The sequence below is a fragment of the Mus musculus genome, chromosome 2, assembly GCF_000001635.26.
Source record: "Mus musculus strain C57BL/6J chromosome 2, GRCm38.p6 C57BL/6J".
Lineage (NCBI taxonomy): Eukaryota > Metazoa > Chordata > Mammalia > Rodentia > Muridae > Mus > Mus musculus.
Genome location: NC_000068.7, coordinates 93179241 through 93201757, shown reverse-complemented (window position 1 = coordinate 93201757; position 22517 = coordinate 93179241). Strand labels below are relative to the sequence as shown.

Below are 22517 nucleotides of genomic sequence, written 5' to 3'. Positions count from 1 at the left end.
TTGTTTCTCATTGGTTGTTTTTTGTTGTTGTTGTTGTTTTCTTGTGACTGTTTCTTACAAAAAGAAAAAGGGACCAAGAATAAATAGTGACCATGACAGAGGCAGTCTTGGGGGCCAGGCAGAAGCATGACAAGAGGAGCTGGGGATGGGGTGGGGGAGAGCAGTCAGGGCACTCTGAGCCCAGACTCAGAGTGGGGCTCTATCTCCATCACTGCCTCCTTCCAAGCAGGTGTCTCCCGGAGGCCACATATGCCTTGACCCCACCCACCTAAATGTATCACTGCAGTTTAACCAGGGTGACCTGGGCTCCTGCTGCTGAGGGGAAGCCTGGCGGATGTCCCTGCAGGCTGCGCAGGGCTGGCGTCTTCCATTTCTACGACTACCTCCCTTGGGACTGTATCTGTATTTGTGGAGGATTCAAGATGATAAATCTTCAACACCTCTGAGAATGGTGTCAACAAATGTCACCTGGTCTACGGTAGTTGGGACTGTACTAAGAGCTGGCAGTGGCAGGGTCCATGGTCCGAGTAAAGAGGTGGGACTGAGGGACTGGCACCAAGCCAGTGACAAGAGGCAGGTATACACAATGGGCCCTTCCTGAACACGCAGGGAATCGCTACTCTGCCAGACCTTGGTTACAGAAGCAGCCCCGGCCACTGCTGGGCACATCCTCCACTGAGTTCCCTCCACTAGGCAAAGGCCATGGTCACAGAGCACTTGGCAGCAGGAACAACCGAGCCCAGGGAGGCTGTGAGCCCAGGTGCCCTAGAGAAAGATTCCTCGGGTATAGGGGACCACCCCCTTGCAGAAGGGAGAAGCCTCGGGCCAAATCTCTTAGTGTGCTTGCTGCTGAAGGGTAGGGAGGTGCTGGGAGCTAGGGCCAAGGGGAGGGGCCACACAGGCTGGTGGCACCAGGGGTGTGTCTTCAGCTCTAGAGGCCCACTTAGGGGCTGCTAAGGGATGGCAGACTCTTGAATCTCCTTCCGTTGTTGCATGTGAGCAGCTATTGGCTTTAACCCGTAGGCCTTGGGGCAGCCTCAGGAGGGGATCTGGAGGAGGCACTGAGCCAGGTGTGTAGCCATGCAGGCCTTGGAGGCCATGCCGAGGAAATGTCCCCACTTGTCCTCTCCTCAGAATTCCTCATGCACTAGGAGCCTATGGGCAGCTAGGAGCCAGGGACTATCAGGCCTGTGGTACATTGCCTAACCCTAGCCTGTCGGGAAGGGACTCTGGTGCTCTGGGACGCAGGCGGCCAGCCAGAGAATCAGAGTACCCTCCAGCAGGCCAAAGAGAGAGATGTGCAGGCTGAGGCTGGGGAACTTGGCCCAAGGGAGGCAGTCACTCCCCTTGCTAGATGTCCTCAACTGGATCTCTAGAAACACCGTGTGTGTGTGTGTGTGTGTGTGTGTGTGTGTGTGTGTGTGTGTGTGTGTGCGTGTGTGATGAGGGACTCACACATCGGGTTTCTGGATGGGGAGAAGCTGAGAGCCCCTGCTGGGGCCGACACAACCTCCTAGAAAGGGCTTCCTGGCAGAGGAACTCACCTTGACTCAGCCCAGACCCTAAAACTTACTCTAGACTCTGCCTGTTAGAGTCTAGAGGCCAAGAAACACAGGGCAAGGAGTTGTCCCTGCACAAGGGTGAGGGGTGGGGTGCAGAGGCCACAGCCTGGTCTGTCACTCCTAGAATCCCAGGAGACCCAAGATGACTCCGTGGAGTGCCTGGGAGGGAAGGAAGGCGTGTGCACCCTGCCTGCCTGCAGGCCTGTCTAGGACCCATGGACAGTGAAGTCCCCAGCTGCTCGGGCCCAGGTCCAGGCCCAGGCAGGTCCCAGCCTGCTACACTTTTTTGGGTTTCCGGCCGACTTGGTAATAGTAGTAGATGCTGACAATAACAAAGAGGAGGCGGCTGGCCAGGAGCAGCACGGTCCCCAGGGACATGAGGCCCGTCTCAGCAAGCGTGGCAGTGACCACTGTGAAGGAAGTCGGGGGAGGCAAAGGTCAGGAGCAGACACGTGCTTGAGCCTCTCCCATCATGACGCTAGGCTAGGCTGAATACCCTCGACCATCCCTGTGGTGAGTGGGACTGCAGGCTGACGACCTCCAGAAGCCTAACACCAGCCTAGGCCAGTCTGCTGCCCCCAAGTGGCAGGTGCCTAGAAGTGCATCCTGAGTGTCAGGCTTGGAGGGAACGGCTGGGCTGTGGATTCAGGACACTGGTCTATGTTGTAGGAGCACCCAGTGCTCTGCCCTTCTCTTCCTGCACCCTGATAGCCTTCCCACCACCCTACACCACTCACCCAGGGACTGCACCCCGAAGTAGCAGGCCTCAGTGAGCAGAGTCCAGCGGATGATGACCTTCTCGGCTGTGTAGAGTGCGTTCCACATGATCAAGGAGATGCCTGTTGGAATCAAGCACCGGGGCAGCCTGATCCCTAGCCCAGGAGTCCGAACCCACTTATTCCACAACACCCACTTCTCAGACCAGACGGCCCCTCTTCCGGTCCTCAGCTCTTCAGCTATAGCTTTCCCCCCAGAGACAGCTCACATTGCTTCTAAAGCCCTATCCAACCCAAGCCAGGTGCTCATCTCCCCAGGACTTGGTATCTTTATCTACACAATGGGGCAAGGGCCTCCAGGCCCAAGCTACCTCTGCCATTGCCAGGGCAGTGAACCAACTACATGCATTCTAGCAATGGCCACAAGGTGGCAGCACAGACACAGATGAAGAGGGCTACCAGGCTGCTGGAGACCCAGCAATACTCACTAAGGAGGGCACCACCGTAGAGGCGGATGGGGGTCTTGCTTGTGACTTCAGCCCCATCAAAAACTGCATCGTAGAGCTGATCAGGGAGGGCAAGGGCCTGTGGGCAGCAGGAGGAGCACAGGGTCAGCTATGAGGTGAGACAAATGCTAGGGACCTCCTTGGGGCAGCATCCAATGCTGGGATGCCCAGAGCCCAGAGCCCAGAGCATGTGTGCTGGTTACTTTGGGGGCACGGCACACCAGTAATGGACAGGATGTCCCGGGAGTTGGCCTAGACCCTGAAGTATGGGCCTCAGAGTGAAGACAGCAGCAGCTGGGGTAAGGGAAAGAGCCACACACACACCCCCACCCCCATCTAAGTCTCAGGACCTACTTGCAGCCTGGGCGGGGACACACAGTACTCACCATGATGGCCACACTGGAGAACAGCATAGCAGAAAGAAACTGCCAGACCCTGGGGAGGTTCCGAGAAGACAGTTACAGCCACACTCACCCTGACCCCCACTGCCAACCCAAACGGGGGGTGGGGGGGAACCCTGTGCAACCCAAACAGCCAGGGCTATTTGAGGAGGCAATGAACAGTGTGGATGTAATTCAGAGCAAGGCCCAGTCACGTAGGACCTTACACATACCCGGGACACAAAACCATCCAAACGAGACCTACTGCTCACCTGAGCCCCAGAGGCTCCCGCACAGCAAACTTTATCTCGTTGCCCAAAACCTGGCTGATCTGTGGACACACAAGTCAGAGGCATCAGGGAAGAAGTCTTCAGTTTCAGCATCTCACCCACCCACCTTCCTCCCAGCTCCTGTGGACACCTGGGGGCCATCAGAACATCCCTGATTAACATAAATGTTTTCCCCAATGCAAGCTCAACCTCTCCTGCCTCCCTTGGTACCCAGACAAGAGAACTGAAAAGAGGTGGTAAGGAAAGAAACTCAGGGTCTGCCCAGCAGGGGCTGGAAGCCTGGTTCTGTGGGTCACTGATATAACCTTAAGGAAGTTACTTAGCCCCTCTATGTGAGTCTTAGCTTCCTCACCTGTACAATGGGTCAATAACCACATGGATAACCAGCAGAGCTAGCAGGATGCACTCATGTCTATAGGACAGTCTATGCCAGTACCCTAAGAAGCACTGGGTTCTTGTCCCCAAACTTCTGCCACTGGGCATAGCATTCCCCTGACACGAGCAGAGGGCCCTGGAAGTTGCAGGCTCATGACTCCTCTTCCTAGCATGGCTCACCTTGGACCGGTGCACTTCGCCGTCATCATCCTCCCCGCCCACACCCAGGATCTTTCTGGTCTTCAAGCGGCTCACAAGATCCGTCTGGCTGTGCTTCTTCATGAGCGGAGGGGGCTGTTTGCCTGCCATTTTTTCTTCTGCTGAGGGACATGGGGAGACACTGGCCTCAGCCATCGTTCCTGCTGGACTTCCAGACCCCAGGTCCCAGTGTAGGGTGAGAAGAATGTGGCCAGGCCCCACCCGGGGCCTAAGAGAAGATGGTGCTGCGGCTGCCTCAGTTTCCTCTCCTGTAAAATGGGTTGAGGAGGATGCTTCCAGGCTGGCCCCCATGGACATGACACAGCCCAGGTGACTGGGTCAGACAAGGCCTTACAGTCAGCCCTGGAGTGGCAATATGGGTTTTAGAAAAGGCATTTGGACCAGGATGGATCTCATTGACAAGATTTCTGGGTTATCGAGACAAAGGAGACTTCAGAGACTCAGAGTGAGCCTCCTAAGTCCTAAGCCACCTGCCCAGACAATTCCCACTGCCTGCTGGTCCTTCTACCTCCTAAACAGCCATCACTGCCCAGAACCTAGAGGAGGAGAGTGTTAGTCATGAGGGAAGGTGACATTAAGCCCAGAAAATGAGGCTTTCCATAGTAGTGGCCACACTGCCTGGACGTGAACCACTCCTGGCCATTAGCATCCACAGCCTCTACCCCAGCCTCCATCTGCCCACCATCTTCCACAGCCCCGAGTCATGCCACCCCATACCACAGGGCACGTACTGAGATGGGCAATGAGCTAGATGCTGAGATGCACACTGGAGTCTGAGATGAGGGGCCCTCTCTTGTGCTCAGTCCTCACAACCTAGGAAAGAACACAGGGCGCGGAGGGGAACCAAGTGAGGCTCTGGCTGACCCCAGGCAGCTCCAGTCTCTGCATCTCAAGGATGCCCTGAAGGATGGGAGCAAATGTAGACCATTCCACAGAGCTCCACCAGGATGTACATAGTCCCACTGAACACAAGAACAGCATCCCAGCCCTGCATCCCCACCAACCTGCTCACCCGGCCAGTGCCCAGGGTCCTGGTACCCCAGCATCTCGCGTTCACTCCAGCAAACTCATTCCAAGGCACAGCTTAGAAGTTCCTCCTTCCACCTGCTGCCCAGCGCCATGTCCCTGATGTCTTGCAGCCCCAGGAAATGTCCCCAGATAGCCCAGGTTCCTTCTCAAACGCCCAGAGTCTTAGAATGAAATAGAGCATCCCAACAAACACACCAGCAGAGGGGCACAGCCGGTGTGGATGCCAGGGGGAGGGGAGGTACATAGAAGAGGTCCTGAGGTTTTGTTCCAAATGACAACACCACAAACCCAGTCACCACTGGGGCTGAAGGGCGAGTGAGACCTGGGCCCCAGGTTCTGACACACAGTCTTACTCTTCATGTGTGAAATGAGTGGCTGTTTTCCTTCCTGTACCTGATGGCGGGAGACAGGATGCGACAACTGCCTAAGCCCCATAAAGAGGCACTCAGCACCTCTAAGGGGACGCAGGGATGTCCTTTCAGTCACACCATTTCAAGTGGGGCCCAAATCCCCAACCCAGGCCACCACTTTCTCCTGACTCCAGACAGACTGGACACCACACAAGGGTGCAGAGCCCGGCCCAGCCAACCCTCCTTGAAGGACAGAGACATCAGCACATACTTCGCATGTCCCCTCTGACACACCTCCCCCATCTTAATCCACACTGAAATGACTGTGGAGATCATTCATGACATGTCCACTTCCAGGTGAGGACACAGTGAGTTCACCTGTCAAGACTGCCGTGTGCTAGCCCCGGGTGTACCCAGTTCTCCCACTTCGAGCAGTTACGGGTCTGAGCTCTGTCACTCCAGGTCCGTCTGGATTGTTCTCACGTGTAGCATAAACAGAATCATAAAGCATATGAACGTTTGCCCGCGCAGCGTCTCCCACTCAACGGGATGCCTTTCCCAGCTCGCCCGGTGCCCCAGGCGTCCATTCCTTTCTACTGTGCATCATTGTTCTGTGGGACACTCATAGCGAACAGGGACATTCAGTTGTTTCTGCCTGTGCTTTGTGTGCTTTTGGTGGGGACCGCACATTTGCAGGCCTCTGAGGTAAATGGGGTGTGGACAAAGCAAACAGCCAGGGCACCACACACGCCATCCATGATACGCATGACAACGCTAGCTGTGGGCTGTTTCTATTTTAGCCCTACTCTTTGGGGACCCTAGATTCTTAAACTTTCTCATGAAGCCAGATGTGACAAGTCACTGGATTCAATCCTGCTGTGCCACTTGGGTAAGTCACCTCACTAATCCGAGCCTCAGTCTCCTTGTCTGTGAAATAGGACTTTAGCTCCAACCTTGAGGTAAATATGGCTCAGAGTATGAAGAGAGGCCACTGCACAGAACACAGCCCATCCACTGAGTTCCTCTGTGTGTCAGGCATGGACAGCGAGACACCAGAGCTCTGCTGGTATCACCAGGAGTCGGAACACACACACACACACACACACACACACACACACACACACACACACACACCACACACCCGCCCCGAGCTGGTCTAAGAAGAATCAGGACCCTGAACAGAGATGAATTCAGAAAACAACTGCTGTGCCACAGCTGGAGGGCTGCACACTCCGCTGCCTGGACTCACATCTGGGACCTCCAGTGGTTTAAGTGGGCCTGTATGCCATCTGCTTACCTCTGTGCCTCAGTTTCCTCTCTCATACGGGGAAAGGAGGGACTAACTCCCAGAACGCCACAAAGCATGTCATCTCCCTCAACTCAGTGGTCAGCATCCCGTCTTGGACAGTGTCCAGTGAAGACAGCAGTTATTAGACAGGATGCCGCCACCTCCCCAGCACTTCCCCTACACTGGACCACGGTGGCTTTGACAGAGAGGACCAAGAGAATGATCTCATTAGCCCTTTACCCACCACATGGGATCAAGCCCCAGACCTCAGTACCAGGTGCAAGGCTAGCTAAATCATGCATGGCCCTCTGTGTTGAGCTGGAAGCATCTCAGCTAGGGACAGTTTTCCTCTGCTCCGTGACTCACCCACTAACACTAACACACACTCAGAGAGAGAAACACGGCCTTTCGGCCTCTCCACCCCGACTCTTCCCTGCCAAAGCTATTTGCCAAGGGTTTTAGGCACTTCCCCCATTCCATTCCTGGGAAGGCTGGCAACATGCTGGCTTTGAATCTTGGCTCTACCCACTTAACTCTTAGGGGCTGCAGGCTTTATGTGAGCCACTAGGGCACACCCAGCCTCAGTTTCCCTCTGTGAACAGGAGCACGAGGGGGTGGGGGGCAGGGATGCAGAAGTGCCAGTGAATGTAGGCGAGCACCCTCCAGCCATGAGCCTTGCCCTGGGCAGGGTCTGTTCTCCCTCCCAGCGACCTTTCTTTTCCTCACTCAGATGAGGAGAGTGGAAAAGGCCCCTTCCACTCAGGCCTGCTTGGTTTCCTGCACGCTGTGCGCTAAGGGCCTCCACATCTCCACGGTGACTGTGGAAGTGGGAGGAGTGGCTAACCATCCACCCTCATGCTCCCAACTGTAGAGATGAAACAGGTGCCTGCAAGACCATGTCCTGCCTCCCTTTCCTGTCAGAGTCCTCGAGAACATCCCCAGCAACCTCCATCCTTCTAAGAGTGACAGTCACTCTGAGCACTCGTCCTAGTGGGAAGGTCCTTCTCCTACCCCTCCTACTCCCCCACACACACCCCCACCCCGCTCTCAGCAGGCCAGCTCTACCCCTGCTCTCCTCCTCGGGGCTCAGCTGTTCTCCTGTGTTCATCCCTAGACATCTACAACCTATGTCTCCTCACTTCCCACTCCCTAGTTCCAAAGGCTGACCCAACAGAAGAAGAACAGAGGGTCTGTGCTCCTCAGAGCATCTGTCCTCACAACCCAGGCCTCCCTAACTGCAGTCTACAGGGGTAGCCAAGGAGAGAGAAGAGGCAGGCAGGCTGTTGCTCCTACCACACACTGAATAGGCAGGAACTTAATGCCCATGGGTCAGGATCTGCCTTCAACTACATTGAAGCTATTGGCCTAGGGCAGAGACGGTTGTACAAAGGGCTGACTTCCAACCTGGTCACTCTCTAAGGGGTGAGGCCTTAAATCTAGTAGTATCATCTGAAGCTCCAGTATAATAAATGGCTTTGATGATAGTACCTTCCTGGGGTGCTGCAGGCTCAAGGAAAGTGGGTGTCTAAACACAGGAAAAGGAGGGTCCCTGGGTGTACAAGACCAAAGAATGAGAAATGACACTCTTCCACCCCCGCCCCCGCCCCCCACACGCCCTTTTTTTTTTTTTTTTTGGAGATAGAGTTTCTCTGAGTAGCCCTGGCGGTCGTGTAGACCAAGCTGGCCTTTAACTCAGAGATCTGCCTGCCTCTGCCTCCCCAGTGCTGGGATCAAAGGCACGTGTCACTACACCCAGCAGAGGGACACACTCTTAATAACTAGGAAAACTTGGCGGCAAAGCTCAGCTCTTTCTCTCCGCTTCTCTGTGACTTCGAGAAAATTACTTCCAAGTCCTCATCTAAAAAACTAGACTGAGCCTACCCAGGTAGTTTGCAATACACCATAGAGTGCAGCCGAAAGAATCGGGCTCTTGGTCTGTGCTCCACAAAGGACAGCAAAATGTCTTGTGTTATTAATGAACTCCTAGCCAGACTCAGCCCTGGCCAGCAGACCTGATGAGGCAGGGGTCCACCCCTCCCACGCTGATCCTCCAGGACTTCCCCATCCTTCCCAGGAAGCCTGGTTGCCATAGAAACCAATGGACTGCAGAGCTGTCCCGACAGGGAGGCTGTGCCCAAGGGGGATGGCTTAGGAAACCTGCTGGCCTGGGAGGGGGAGGGGAAGAAGGAACCCAGAACACCCACAGCTGCTCCAGTGACTTCCCCTGAGTAACAGCCACAACCCTTCAACCAGGGAGCCACTTCCTCCCCAGTGTGGGCACAGGTGCAGCGCTGCAAATGCCCTCCTACCGGCGAGGAGGGAGCTAGCTGCCCACACGTCCTGCCTGAGCTGGGGACAGCAGCCAGCTGCCAGCAAGCACATCCAGGCTGGGAACCCCTGAAGTCCACATGATTGCCTGTGACAGTAGCCATATTTCCATTCCATTTTTCAGACGAGAGCACTAAGGCCCACACGACTTACTCAGGAGTCCCTGGCTTGGAGGGTGTGGTGGTGATGGAATTCAAGTTGACTGCGAGCTGAGCTTGCACAGGACCTCCGGAGAGGATCCGGGGATGGGAGGCTGGGGGGATGAACGTGTGTGCATGTCTGTGCATAAGTACCTGGTTAGGAACATGGAATGCCCCTCCCCCCAAGCATAACTGAGCTTCAAACTGTCTTCCGGAGCACCGTCCCCTCGAAAGCCTTGGTGTGTCCCCAGTGTCTGAAGCCACACCTCCATACCCTGTCGGGCCTCTCTTGGGTTCAGGGCCTGTGCTGTGGGCAGGGTTCTGGGAACCAGTGCCAACAGTGGGAGCCCGTTGTTCTGCTATCTCTCTGTGTAGACTAGCTGGAAATAGGTCTGAGCAGGGCTGCATTCAAGTGAGGACAGCGACAGTCAGAGTCGGACTTTGGGGTTTCTGGGTTACAGAACCACCTGAGGCCTCTTCTAGGGAACCCCACTAGTTTGGGACAAGATGGAGGAGCCAAACGCTAGGAACCAACCGCTAGGGCCCTGTGGCAGAGTGGCCCACATCTTCAGGTTGTCATGGAGAACAGAGGGTGAAGGTACCACGTTCCCACCCTAGGCTTGCATTCCCAGACCTGGACTCAGACAGACTTGCTGTCTTGTGAAGAGCAACATTCCCTGCAAACGGGGGCCACGCCCCACCCACAAAGCCAAGGGTTATAGGGCACAGCCTGTAGGACTGGATGGGCCTCTTCGGAGATCTTCCAAGCCCAAACAAGAGGGAAATGAAAAGGAAGCTACTGTGCCCAGGGCCTGCTGGCAGACAAGCAGAGCCTTAGTCCCCAGGGAATGAAATTATTCTATAGCACACTGCCTGGGTGGACAGAGAAGTGCCGGTGGGCTCCATTGTCACTAAGATGCTGGCTGTGAACGGAGCAGGTGACAAAGACCATGCTTTCAAGTCCTTAGTGTGGCGGACGTGGTAACAGACCCATCCCAGGGACAAAGCTACAGAGTCCATACCAGGTTCCTCGAACCCTCAAGACCCTGAGTCTGGGATCTGGGGTCACGGGGTTTGCCCTGGCACTTGGAGGTCAGGGTGCCCTGAATCACTGTGCTTCAAGGAGGACAGCTGAGGTCACAGGCATGATGAGCCCGGGCTTGCTGTCAGGACAGTGTTCTGTGTGGGTGGAGAGTGTGGTCTCGAGGGCCCTCCACAGGTTTGACTAGGCAACCCTGACCCCAGCTATATAAACACATTTATTTGCATTTCAACGAGGCCCTGCCCAGCCTCAGCAGCCCCTCCCAGCCTCTTCCCGCTTTCCTGTAGAGATTTTCTCTTCTTTCCTTTCCTCTTCTTTCTATCTTCTTTCCTTTCTCTGTCTTTGGAAGGTGGCTGACTTCCAGAGGGATGGGGGAAAGCCCTGACTCTCATCACATATATCTTCAGAGCTTAGGGGACAAAAAAAAAAAAAACAAAAAAACAAAAAAAAAAAACCCCAATGGTAGCTGTGTGAGAGAGGGTGGGAGCCACACCCCTGCCTTCGGGGAGCAGGGCTTGGCTTCACCCAGAGGGCTGAGGCTGCTGCCCCGTGTAAGCCAAGGCCAGCTTCTCAGGCAGCCTCTCAGAAGTCACCGACAAGGCCTTTCCTGTCCTTCTGTCGCTTGCAAAAGGCAAGGCACAGCATGGAGAATTCCTGTCCTTTTCAACCCTGAGTGGGCCAGCCTCCCTGGGGCCTGGTGACCGAGAGTCAGTGCCCTCAAGGGCAGCTGGCCCTGTCATCCATTAGCTTCTGGTTCCCACAGGGCCAGGGCTCTCCTGTGAATAGGCAGCAGTTCCCCTCAACTATTGTCATTCCTCCCCAGACCTCTCCCTTGCTACTCAACAAAACAGAAGGGGCAATGGGGGTTGGGGGTGGAGGCGGGGGTGGTGGGGGGGTGTCTTCCCTGAAGACAAGCTTAACACAATGTCTTCAGACTAGATGATCTGAAGCCATGCTTTCCCCTGGGCAGGGATCAGAGTCCAAGGCTGAGATCTCCCTCTTCATACTTAGTCTCTGGCTAAGTGATTAACAAGGCAAGTCACTCAAAACTCCAAGCTCACTCACATCCTCTACCCCTATATCCTATGCATGGTGTCGGAAGACAGGCCTGCCTCTCTGGGCCTCAAAGTTCCCCATCTGTTAAATGGGCATAATGACACTTCCCCCTGAAGAGAAGTCGTCTACAAACATCCAGAATAGTTTGTGTTTTTGTAGCCAGTGATCAACAAGGCTGCTGTTTAGACCGACAGACTCAAACACCTGGGCCCCAGTCCCCCCACCCCCTTTACTAAAGCAGTTTCGGAGCAGAACCCCTTCCAGGAATTCATGCCCACGCAAATAGAGTGTTCCAAAGAGGGTAGTATCAGGAGGAAGTGGGGTGAGGCAGAATCAAGGTGACTCTGGGTCATGACCAGCACACTGACCCAGGCAGGCATGAAGAAGCATGAGGGTCTTGGGAGACAGGGGATTTCCAGAGCACTTGGCCTGAGCGGCTGTCCTCCTGTCCCTGTCTACTGTGGCTGTGATAGGGACACAGAGAATGCTACTGGGGATGAGGCCTTCCCACCTGGATTCAGAACAAAATGGCACCCCGTGGCTGCCCCTCCTAACTGGGGGGGGGGGGCTGTAAGATGCTGGTTTACAGATCCTCTCTTAATATCACCTGTGAGATGTGGGGGTCCCCATCCTGTCTCACCAGTGCCTCCTGTCTCTTCCTCACCCCACTCCACAGGATCAGCGCAGTGCTGCGCCTCTGGCTCTTTGCACAGGCTATTCTGCAGGACCCAGAAAGCAGCACTGACCACTCCTTAAAAATGGCCTCAACACCCCAACACTCTCCATGTTCCCCTGACTCTGGCTTTCTTTCTGAGACGGGGTCTTCCTAAATAGTCCAAACTGGTCTGTAATTCAGACTCTTCCTGCCTCAGCCTTCTGGGTATTGAGAAAAAACGCCAAGGCACGGCATGTGGCCCAATCGACTTATGTATTATTTATTTATCTGATCTTGCTTAAGACACAGCACTATCTAGAGTCTTGACAGCTTCCACAGGTGTGCAGGGACCTGTGGGACCCGTGCTGGCCACTGCGACATCACTCTTCTGTGGCTCACTCACTGATACTTGGAGCAGTAAGTGAACACACAGAAAAGCCAAGAATAATTCGTGAAGACCCTGCCCCTAGCCGGCAGCCTCTGTCTCCAGCAGAGGGGGCTGTCACAAGTCCAGGCTGTGAGTTGAGGTGATAGGAGCGGCAGAGGTCCTGGACCCAGAAAAATCAAAGCCAGGAACAGCAAGTGAAGGCAGACATACCTGAGAGTCCAGAAGAAGAGAAGCTAAGGCAGAGGGCACCTAAGACACGAAGGCCAGAGGGGACTCTAGGAGAGCGCTCTGTCTGTACGAAGGTGACAACAGAAACCCGAAGTATATTCTGACTTTCCAAAGATCCTACAGGAAAATAGTATTTTTTTTAGCCTCGGACTGAGCCAGAGGCTGCCACTAAGGGGCGGGTGGTGTTCTTCCGGATTCTTCCAGGAGCCCACCAATCCCGCCGGCGGCAGGTGGCGGCCTTTCTCCAGGAGCCTCCAGACGGGAGACACAGCTGGGTGGGTGTCCCTGCAACCCAGGGACTTCTACACTCTCTCCAGGCCCCATCCAGAAAGTTTTTCTAAAAGAAACGAAACAGGAAGTCCGTGCTGGGGGACTTTGAGGAGGCCTTGGCCGTGTGCTTGTAAAGCTTTGGGTCAAAGTGGGAGTGGGTCCTGGGCCTATCCCTGCTCCTCCACCTCACAGGCAGGAGGAGAAGCCCGCTCCATCCAGGATGCAAGAAGGCGACGAAAGGGGAGCCGAAGCGAGCGGCTGGCCTCGCTGTGCCCCGAGGATGGTGCGCGTAATATTTTCTGCGCACTACACGGGACCCCAATCCATCCTGCGCCAGGCAATGGCGCTACACTTTACAGCTGTCTGCGCGGTTTGGGAGAGAGAGTCGCCCGGGTCCACCTGCAATACCCTCCTGACACCACCACCCCCGACTGGGGTCAGGCCCAAACACTTTTCTGCCCGCTCCTCTCCAGCAGGGACTCAGGAGTGTCGCCGGCTTTGCCCCTTCCCCCTCTGATCTATCTTCATCTCCGCGCCGAGGACACTCCCCCACTTTGTGAAGCGAGAGTCCGCGACTCCTCCAGTCCCCGGCACCCACACAAAAGGTCCGGCCAGACCACTGGACAGCGGGAACCCCTCCACCTTCTCCGCCCGCGTACCCGTGGGGGCGAGGACCCGGAAACTCGCAAGTTTACACCGCGCAATCCTCCCGCCGGGAAACAAAGGCGGGAGGAGGGGGGGCGGTGGCGAGAAAGGGGGAGGGGACCGAGAACCAAGCGCTGAAGACAGAGACCCCGGGATAAAAGAAACTGCTTTACTCTCCGCTCTCACTAGCTCCGAATCAAAGAGATAAAGCCCTGGAGGAGGCCGAGAGCGAAATAAACAGCCCCTGGGGAAGGAGGTGGCGGAGAAGAGAGCTGGGGGAGAAAGGGAAACCGAGTCAGTGCAAGGGGACAAACGAAAAGGACAGAGGACAGTGCCAGTAGGAGCTCAGCGGGGGTCTCGGGCGCCCGCCGCCCCGCAAGTGCCAAGCTGTCCTGGCGCCCGGCTGTCGTTCGCAGGGTGCTCGATGCCCCCAGCGGTCCCTAAGGCCCCCCGGCGTCCCCGGGCTGCGCTGCGCAGGCAGCGGCCAGCGCGGTGGCAACGGCGGTGAAGTGTGAGGCTAGCGGCTGCCGGCAGCAGACTTACGTTCCTGGCGCGCGGGGTGCTGCGCTCGCGGAGCTGGCGTGCCCTGCGGACGCTCCGGCCCGGGGAGTCTCACATCGCGGCGCCGCGCTAGGCAGGCAGGGCAGGGCAGGGCAGGGCAAGCTGGACTCCTGGCGCTGCTGGGCTCGCCCGAGTCTGGCGGCCCGCACTGGTCCCTCCTCTAGTGCCGCGCACAAGCCAATGGCGCGCCGTCCCCTCCCACGCGCTGGGCTGCCTCGCCCCCGAGGTGGCCGGGGCGGGCACAGAGGGGTTGGGGGGGAGACCCAGAGCTGAAACGGAGGGCCTACCGGGAGCCGCCTGCGGAGGGCGCACCCTCGCTTGGCTAGGGGGATCCCCGGACGGGGACAACCTGCCGCTGTGCCACCCAGGACTTTCTCGGAAGTTCTGAAGACAGCGCCCCTTTCTCCCGGACTGCAAACATACCCCTACGGGTTTATGAAACATCCATTCTCAGGCCTAGGCCGGTGTCTAGGGTGGAAGGAAGGCACCTGCTATGACTGTTAGGGTCCCCCACGGGTGAAACAACACGGTTAAAAGCAATTTACAATTCATCGTTTGCTAAACCACTTTCAAAAATAAAACCTTAGCGTTCCCAGCAGTCCAATAGGACTAGTCCCAGTTCACAAAACTTCGAGTCATTAATACATAGCCAAGGCCTTAAGATAATTGGTGAATGAGTGTTCTGTCACCCAGGTCACCCATCTCCCCAGTTTGGTGTGAATCCCAAATGACAAGAACTCTTACCCGCTGAGACTTCTACTGCAGTTGCTGTGCTATGTGCTGCGTGTGGCAAGGTTGGATCTTATCTGTGGCTTCAGAGTATTTGTTGGTGGAAGCAAACAGCTCATGCCAAGAGAGAGTCCCAGGTGAGTCTTGAGAAGTCTCTCAAACTAAAAAGACCAGCACCTACAACCTGTCCCATGCCTGGCTCTGGACTCCCTGAGAAACCCTTTATAGCAGTTGATTTTTGCCCAGGGCCCTGCTTCCTGCTGAAAGAAACCTCTGGATCTTGTCTTCTGGACTGATATAGTAAAGGCTTGAGGGAGGGTGGGGACTGAGAGAAGCAAGGTTGAAGGTAAAGAACTGGGGCAGAGATGGAGAGTAGCTGCCCCTCACTATAACTCAACTAGGTGTGCCTCTGGCTCCAGAGTTAAGTTTTGCTTTTCTGCTCCAGGCTACAGAACTAGAATACCTGGGTTCAAATCCTGGCTCTGTTGTTTAGCTTAGCCCTAGGCAAGCAAGTTTCCTAACCTCTCCAAGTCTTGCCTCCTTACCTACAAAGGGGTGTGACCTTATAGCAGGAAGTACCTTGTGGCTGTTGCTGAGATTCCAGTTACAGCTGCAGGCCATGTTAACCAAACCTGATCATGTGTGAGGTGCTAACATACCAGGTAGGCTCCATGGCCCTCCCAGTGGCTGGGGCTGGACAGGAGGGGCTGTGCCCTTTGCAAGGAAGTAAACAGAAGAGTGTCTGGTGCATAGCAAGTCAGCTCTCAGTGGCTGTTAGCCTCCTGATTACCAAGGCAACTAAACTCCCTTCCCACAGTGCCACCCGCTTTTGCTGAACACCTGGCTAGTGATGACCAGTAATGAATGAATCACTCAGCCGTCATGTCTGTAGCTCTGGATCAGGCCTGCCTGGAGGTGTGTGGAGTGAAGTGCACATCCAAGCCACCTGTCCCTGACCAGGAGCTTCATTGTGGCTTGCTTCAGAGTCTCACCTCAGGACAGTGATGGGATAATGGATTCTTTGTTGCACTATTGGCATGCAGGGCTCTGGGCTGTGTCACTGGAACAGTGTCATCCCTGAGCACCTCCCAGCTTAGAAACACCTCCCAGTGTTCTACCAGAAGCAGGACCTGAAGGCAGAATTCCAGAAGCAGTGCCTAATGGCAATGGCCCAAGGTTTCTCAAAGAAGAGGCTATGTTAGAAGTAATGATCTCACTTTCATTAGCAGCAAGCAAGTGGAACCAAACAGGGTCACCAGTGTTAGGACTTACACTTTCAGTGATGCTCGGTGTAGACAGAGCTATAAGCTCTGGGCATCTGTGTTCTGGAGATTCCATGCCTGTCTTATCAGGAAGTGAGAGCCCCATATGCTTTGCAAAGAAAGTGTCTTAGTTAGGGTTTAACTGCTGTGAACAGACACTATGATCAAGGCAACTCTTATAAGGACAACATTTAACTGGGACTGGCTTACAGGTTCAGTATCATCAAGGTGGGAAAATGGCAGCATCCAGGCAGGCATGATGCAGGAGGAGCTGAGAGTTCTACATCTTCATCTGAAGGCTGCTAGCAGAATACTGGCTTCCAGGCAGCTAGGGTGAGGGCCTTAAGCCACATCAACAGGAACACACCTATTCCAACAAGGTCACACCTCCTAATAGTGCCACTCCCTAGGCCAAGCATATACAAACCATCACAGAAGGTATAGCTATCCAGATGTGTGCTAGGTAAAGTGCTGAGTCCTGGGGCCTTGGAGTTGACAGAAAGGCATCCCTGACTCCCACCCTGTTGGGAGGACAGATATGTACCCATGATCTCTAACAGAAGGGAAACTGCTCACAATCAAGGCTGACAGGCTGGGAGACTGAAAGAACACAGAGCTCAGAGGATATCCACGACGGCAATGCCAAGTACAGAGCCCTCTGGTAAACCTCACCCCTCTCTCTGGCTTCTGCTTGCATGCTGATAGACACAGAGCGCTCACTACAGCTAATTGGAAAAAACAGTACTGAGGGACAAGAGACTATCCAACCATCTCCCCATCCACTCCCCTAGTGTGCCCACCTCTGTGCATACATTCTCCAAAACTCTGCATTTGTTTAAGATCATTCTTAAGGCCACCATTTAGTCCTTGTATTTCTTCAACCAATAAATGGAGACAGCATGGGGGCATGCATCCTTCCCAGAGGTGCCTGGCAGAGTAAGAGAAAATATGTGCTGAGTCCTTTGTTCAAACATGTTTCTAAGTTACCTCATCCTTTCATCGGCTGCAGGCGAGCTTACCTGGTCAGGCACATAGTAACATGAAGCAACACGCATAGTTAGCCGACGTGAACTGTGATGGTAAAGGCCTCTCCAAACCCCCTGTCCTAGTGACCCTCTGTTGCATCTGGGAAGGAAATGGACATGCAGTTATCACTGCTCCTTGGAGCTTTCGAGAAGCCAGTAAGGCGACTGCTTAAAAAGGTTTGCCAAGTGGAAACTCAGATTCCTATTGTTCCTGTAGAAGCTCGATTCCGAATGTGCTAAAATGTTCTACCGAAAGCCTTAGAAGTAGGGAGCAGCCAACCGGTGAGGGTTACTCCTACGAAGACCCTGCAGCTGCTAATCCATCTGTCCTGTCCTGGGCTCCCTCCGCAGGAAAGGCAACACCTCTGTGCCCTAGAGGTAGGGAGTATGTGCAAGTATGTGTGCTAACTGTGCCAGCGCTGTGTGCAAGTGGGTGTGAACGATGGGGGAGGGGCTCGCGACTCACTTCAGGACTATGGTCCCTGAGGGAGAGAATACGATTTCATGAGCAGGGCGTGGTGACACATGCATGCCTGTGATCCCAGCACTCCAGAAACAGAGGCAGGAGGATCAACAGTTCAAGGACATCCTCAGCTACAAAAGGAGTTCAAGACCAACCTGGGCTATATGCATGATATGAGACACCATCTCAAAACGAAACAAAAAAAAGGCAGATGCAGGCAGGAGAGGTGGCTTAGTGGGTCAAGAGCTTGCTGTACAGCCCTAATGAATTCAATCCCTGAATCCTATGTAAGGTGGGAGGAAAGAACTGACTTTACAACGTTATTCTCTGATGCCAGCATGGGTACCATGGCTTGGGTATCCTCATCATACACACATCAGTATAATAATAGCAGTGATGATAATTCAAAAGAAGGCGTGTGCAGTTAGAGCAGAGTTGGCGGGGTCGGGGGGGGGGGCGAGGGTAGAGGGCTCACAGGAGCAACTAGCACTGGGCATGATCTTTGGAGCAGGGCCCATGTAGAGAGGTCTCAGCGATGGCACCTCTCTGGACATGTTAGAGGAGGGCAGGACTGTCTTGAGTTCAGTCGTAGTTCAGCTTGGGAATATTGGACAGGCATGGGTTTAAATCCTGGCTGTGGGACCATGGGCCAGCAGTGCAACTTCTCTGAGCCTCTGATTCCTTCTATGTTATCATAGAGTGATCGACTGGGTGGACCTCTTCGGAGTCTCAAGAACTTTAGCTGTGACAGTGCAGTGTGTCATAAGCCGTTAGCTTGGAGCTACACAGAGAAAGTTCCTGCAGCTATGGCTGCCGGCTGCTGGGAGCAGGGTAAAGGTGCTTCTGAGACTGTAGAGGGTGGTTCTGAGGTGACAACTGACAAGCCAGGGTGAGTTACGGCTGCCTACCACATGGGTACCTCTGAAGCCCAAGCAGAAGAGAAAGTTGAGCTGGTTCCTTTCCTGGCTCCTCTGATTTCCACAGCCTCTTCTTTCTGAGTCTGCCTAGCCAAGACCTTTGAGGAAGCCGTAGGCTGAACTCAGCTTTGGGGGTCTGAAGGAGGAGAGGAAGATCAGGAATTCCCTGGCTGTCCCTCCCTCCCCACCTCCCTGTGCTGCCTGTTCCCCCTCCTTCTCCTCCAGTCTGTAAACTAGCCGTCCCTAACACACGCCCCCATGGCTGCCCTCCCCAGCTGACTCATCTCCACTGCAACACTTGGCCATGGATGCTGGGGGAACAAGAAATGTCACACAGCTCCTTACCTGGAGAAAGAAGCCTTGGGGGCGGTGTGTGTGTGTGTGTGTGTGTGTGTGTGTGTGTGTGTGCGTGCGCGCGCGCGCACACACACACACACACACACACACACACACACGATGACAGTGGAACTCAGGCCTCTCAGAGAAAGAATGGTGGGCAGCTTGGGAAACCAACCCATGATAGCAGTGACAGGAAGGCTGAGGAGCTGACAGGACCAGCCCAGCATATCCTTCCTGGACCAAGTGAGGTACAAGGCCCTGGTCCTCTTTATCTTAGTGGCCTTTGACAAGTCCCTTAGCCTCTTGGAGTCTTTCTGTCAAACAGAAAGAGTGACCGTGGTGATGTCCAGGGTCCTGAGGGACTGAGGAAACTGCTTGGGTGAGTCCTTAACTCGGGGCCTGACTCCCAGCAAGTTCTCCCTAAAACACTCATTGTTCTCAAGATGAATGAGCTACAGAAGGCAGGGGTAGGAGCCAGGGGTGCATGCTGCTACCAGAAAGAAAGACATTCTCTAGCAGGTCAGGGATAGGGGAGGGGCCTGGTGTTCTAAGCTCAAGGGTGTAGGGTTCACCTGGAGGGGCAGATGACACTCCCACAAATCAGATAGGAGAGGGCCTCAGGCTGGCTAGAGGCTCTCTGAGTGCTGACCCTGGTATGTATGAAAAGAGTCTCTGTGGGAATGAAGGCAGAGGGTAGCAGATTCTAGATTCTCAGCTGATTCTTGGTGACTCCCCAGATGCCCTCACAGCAGTAGCCCTGTGCTGAGGGCCATGTCCTGGCTTGTGGGCCTCCATCTTAGACTATAACTAGTCTTTTAACTGCCTCCTACTCAAAACGATGCTGGGCCCCTTGGGTACCACATCCAGCAGACTTCATATTCTCTCAAAGAAGGACATTCTGACCCCACTCTAGGAGCTTTCCTGGTCTGAGTGGGGTCTTAATCAGTCTTATGAGGTTGGCCTCATTATTCACCCATTTTATAGATAAGGAAACTAAGGCTCAGTGAGTCATACATTAGACAGATCAGGATGCAACTCTGGCAGTCTAGCCCAAAATGGCTCCAGTTCTGCTGATGACTACAACAGAGATTGTCATGCCTCCCATAGACAGTGTCCCTTAGGGTCCTAACCTCTCCTCCAAACTGTCACCCATGTTTATTTACCAAGTGAACTCACATGTTGTCCCAGGAAAATATCTGTCAAACAGAATTTTCAAAATATGCCTGTATGCGTATGCACACATGTGTGCCTGTGTACATATGTATACATGTATGTGCATGCATGTAAAACATGTGCACAAGTTCAAGTGTCATCCTCAGGAATGCTACACACCTTTGTGACTGGGTCTCTATAGCTGACCGTGAGCCCCAGATACTCAGTGTCTCTGCCTCTCTAGCCTGAGATTACACGTACAAGTCACCATAGGAAAGCTTTTACATGGGTTCTAGGGCTTAAACTCAGGACTATCTTTCCCAGGCCCTGAATTCATGACTGAGTGCAAATGGATTTACCAAGCTGTGGTTCTCAGAACATATTGGGAGGAAGTCTTAAAAATGTGTATACCCTACCCCAAGCAAAGGAGTAGACAGCTGGGGTGGGCAGGGGTTCCCAGGGCAGTAACCTTGCCACAAGACTCCTAAGGATTCCAGGGGCTGCACTGAACAGACTTGGGGGGAGGCATCAGGCTCCTACATTAGCTCATGAAAACTGACTCTTTTCTAGGCAAGATGCAAGCTAGTAATCCCAGCTCAGGAGGCTGAGCTAGTAAGGTGCTGAGTTTGAGGCTAGCCTGGGCAAGAGCCTGTCTCAAACAAAACAAATAAACAAAAACACTCTTAACAACTGAAGGCCCCAGAGTGGGGGTGTGGGGGTGGTAACTCGGTGGTACAGTATTTGCCTAGCATGCACAAACCGGTAAGTTTGTTCTCCAGCAGAGAGGAAAGGAGAAAAAAGGAAGGGAGGGGAGGGGAGGGGAGGGGAGGGGAGGGGAGGGGAGGGGAGGGGATGTAGCTCAGTGGTCCAGCCCTTGCTGTAGTGTGGGATCTTAGTTTCAATTTGCAGCACCACAGAGGAGAAGAGGAGAGAGAGGAGGATAGGGAGGAAGAAATGGGGAAGGGGAAGAAGATCAGGAGGAGGCAGAGAAAGAGTGGGAGGAGGGGGAGGGAAGAAAGCCAGGGAGAGGCAGAGGACTAGATAGGGGCTGTGACGACCAGAAAGAGGGGGAGGGAAGGAAGAAAGGAGTGGGGAGAAGGCAGGAGGAGGCAGGGGTACTTTAATTAACACTTCGGTGCTTTTCTGCTGTCTTACAGGTAAGGCCAAGGCCAGATATCATGCATCATGGAAACGGTAGCAAAGCGGCTGGAGTCCACAGTGGTGGGTTCTGGATCACTGTTTGCGTTCTTAGCACCCACCTGCGAAGGCAGGTGGGCGAGGAAGGGAAGGGCGCTGGCGAGAAGCTTGGAGGGAGAATCAGTCTCCTCCTGCGGGGAGGACGCTGTGGGTGTCGCTCCCTCCCGGCGCTGCAGCCCCAATCGTCCCGCAGCTCGCCCGCCCGCCCGCCTGCGTTCCGGGCGATCGGTTTATTAATACTCGGCGCTGCCGAGGCGGATCGCAGCAACAAAGGCGTCTCTCCGGCGCCCAGCGTCCTTATGTAACTGCTGGGAGCTGCGCAGCCCTGAGCGGCCTGCCTCACCCCTGGCTGGGCCATCTACCCGAGCACCTGGGAGGCTGCTCAGGCCGCGTTCCTCCCTCTGTAGGGCTAAGCACAGCCTCAGGAGGGGCCTCGTGGATAATCTCTAGTCCCAAGGGACCCCTAAACACTCCCTTCTCTCAGCGTTCAGCTCACCAGCCGCCCACTTCCCTCCATCACAGCAAGAGAGAGAGAGAGAGAAAAAAAAAGCCCAGTATTAAATGAGGCTTCGGGGTACAGATCTTAACGAGTACATCTCAAACTCAGCAACCTCTGGGAGGTGGCCCATCACTTAGATGGAAAATTGGGGTCCAGGTTGTCTTTATACACAAAAAGGCTGAATCCTTAAATCTGTGGGTGGCAAAGCTGCTATTCTCCCCACCCCACAGATCTCCAACCACTACAGATTTTACTGCCCCTACTTGTTGAGAGGAGAGCTTTAATCCGCCCCTTCTGACCTTTGCTCAGCCTGGGTTTCCAGCAGCATCCTTTCCAGAGAGGTCCTTCCTGCCAAGAACTGGAAGGGCCTCTTACAGGTCTGAGCACACCTGGCCATAGCGGCTGCGACAGCGAATCACAGACTCCTCTGTCACCTGTCTGTCTTCATAGGTCCACAGTCACTGAGACGGTGGCTCTTTTGGCCCCAGCACAGGCCCCCAGGACACAGCAGCACTGGGTAACTTTGAGATCCAACCATCAAAGAGGCTTCATGTTTGCCGAGAGTCTCAGGCCCTCTGACTGCTGACTCTTAGCTGTGTAGCCTTGGCTGACTGTGGCCTTCTGGGGCCTTCTGGCACAACAGTGTCATGATTATGGGATTCCCTGAGATCCTACTACTGTGCCAAACTTCACTGTAGTGGGTGACTTGGAAATCTGCACATGACTTCCGGGTGGAGGGAACTGCTAATAGAAACAGGACCCTGTTCTCTCTCTCCCTCCCTTCACAGAACTATTTAGATAATTCAGTGAAAGATCATGAAGGGCACATAGTAGGTCATCAGTTGCCTTGACAACATTGTTTGGCCCTTTCTTCTGCTCCACTATGCTCCAGCACCAGGGCATTGT

The 22517-nt window shown here is 54.5% G+C and overlaps 1 protein-coding gene and 1 long non-coding RNA gene across 15 annotated transcripts; both read right to left on the bottom strand.

The window, feature by feature from the left end:
- Trp53i11 (transformation related protein 53 inducible protein 11) lies at positions 1-14409 on the bottom strand. 14 transcript variants are annotated; one of them, XM_030251697.1, is made up of 10 exons: positions 14011-14223; positions 12535-12669; positions 5061-5238; positions 4780-4861; positions 4010-4296; positions 3437-3495; positions 3171-3219; positions 2767-2863; positions 2300-2401; positions 1-1972 (listed from the first exon to the last, which is right to left on the bottom strand). In XM_030251697.1, the coding sequence occupies exons 5-10, from the start codon at positions 4181-4183 to the stop codon at positions 1839-1841; spliced, it is 615 nt and encodes a 204-aa protein (XP_030107557.1). In that variant the 5' UTR covers positions 4184-4296; positions 4780-4861; positions 5061-5238; positions 12535-12669; positions 14011-14223; the 3' UTR covers positions 1-1838. The 14 variants fall into 14 exon arrangements, 13 of the variants coding, with proteins under 13 accessions (XP_030107557.1, XP_030107558.1, XP_030107560.1 ...); XM_030251698.1 differs by having other exon boundaries at positions 4010-4146; positions 5053-5470; positions 14011-14222; XM_030251700.1 differs by having other exon boundaries at positions 4010-4146; positions 5053-5238; positions 14011-14222.
- Positions 14410-16843: 2434 nt separating this feature from the next.
- On the bottom strand, positions 16844-22033 carry Gm32683. The gene is made up of 3 exons (XR_374797.3): positions 21911-22033; positions 17039-17144; positions 16844-16947 (listed from the first exon to the last, which is right to left on the bottom strand). It is a non-coding gene; the product is annotated as a predicted gene, 32683 (long non-coding RNA).
- Positions 22034-22517: the final 484 nt, after the last annotated feature.

Coding starts and splice junctions, on each gene's coding strand:
- Trp53i11 (XM_030251697.1), bottom strand. CDS start 4,183: ATGGCTGAGGCCAGTGTCTCCCCATGTCCCTCAGCAGAAGAAAAAATG. Junction 2,864..3,170: donor TCTCCAGTGTGGCCATCATG/GTGAGTACTGTG, acceptor TGCTGCCCACAG/GCCCTTGCCCTCCCTGATCA. Junction 2,402..2,766: donor CTACGGTGGTGCCCTCCTTA/GTGAGTATTGCT, acceptor TGATTCCAACAG/GCATCTCCTTGATCATGTGG.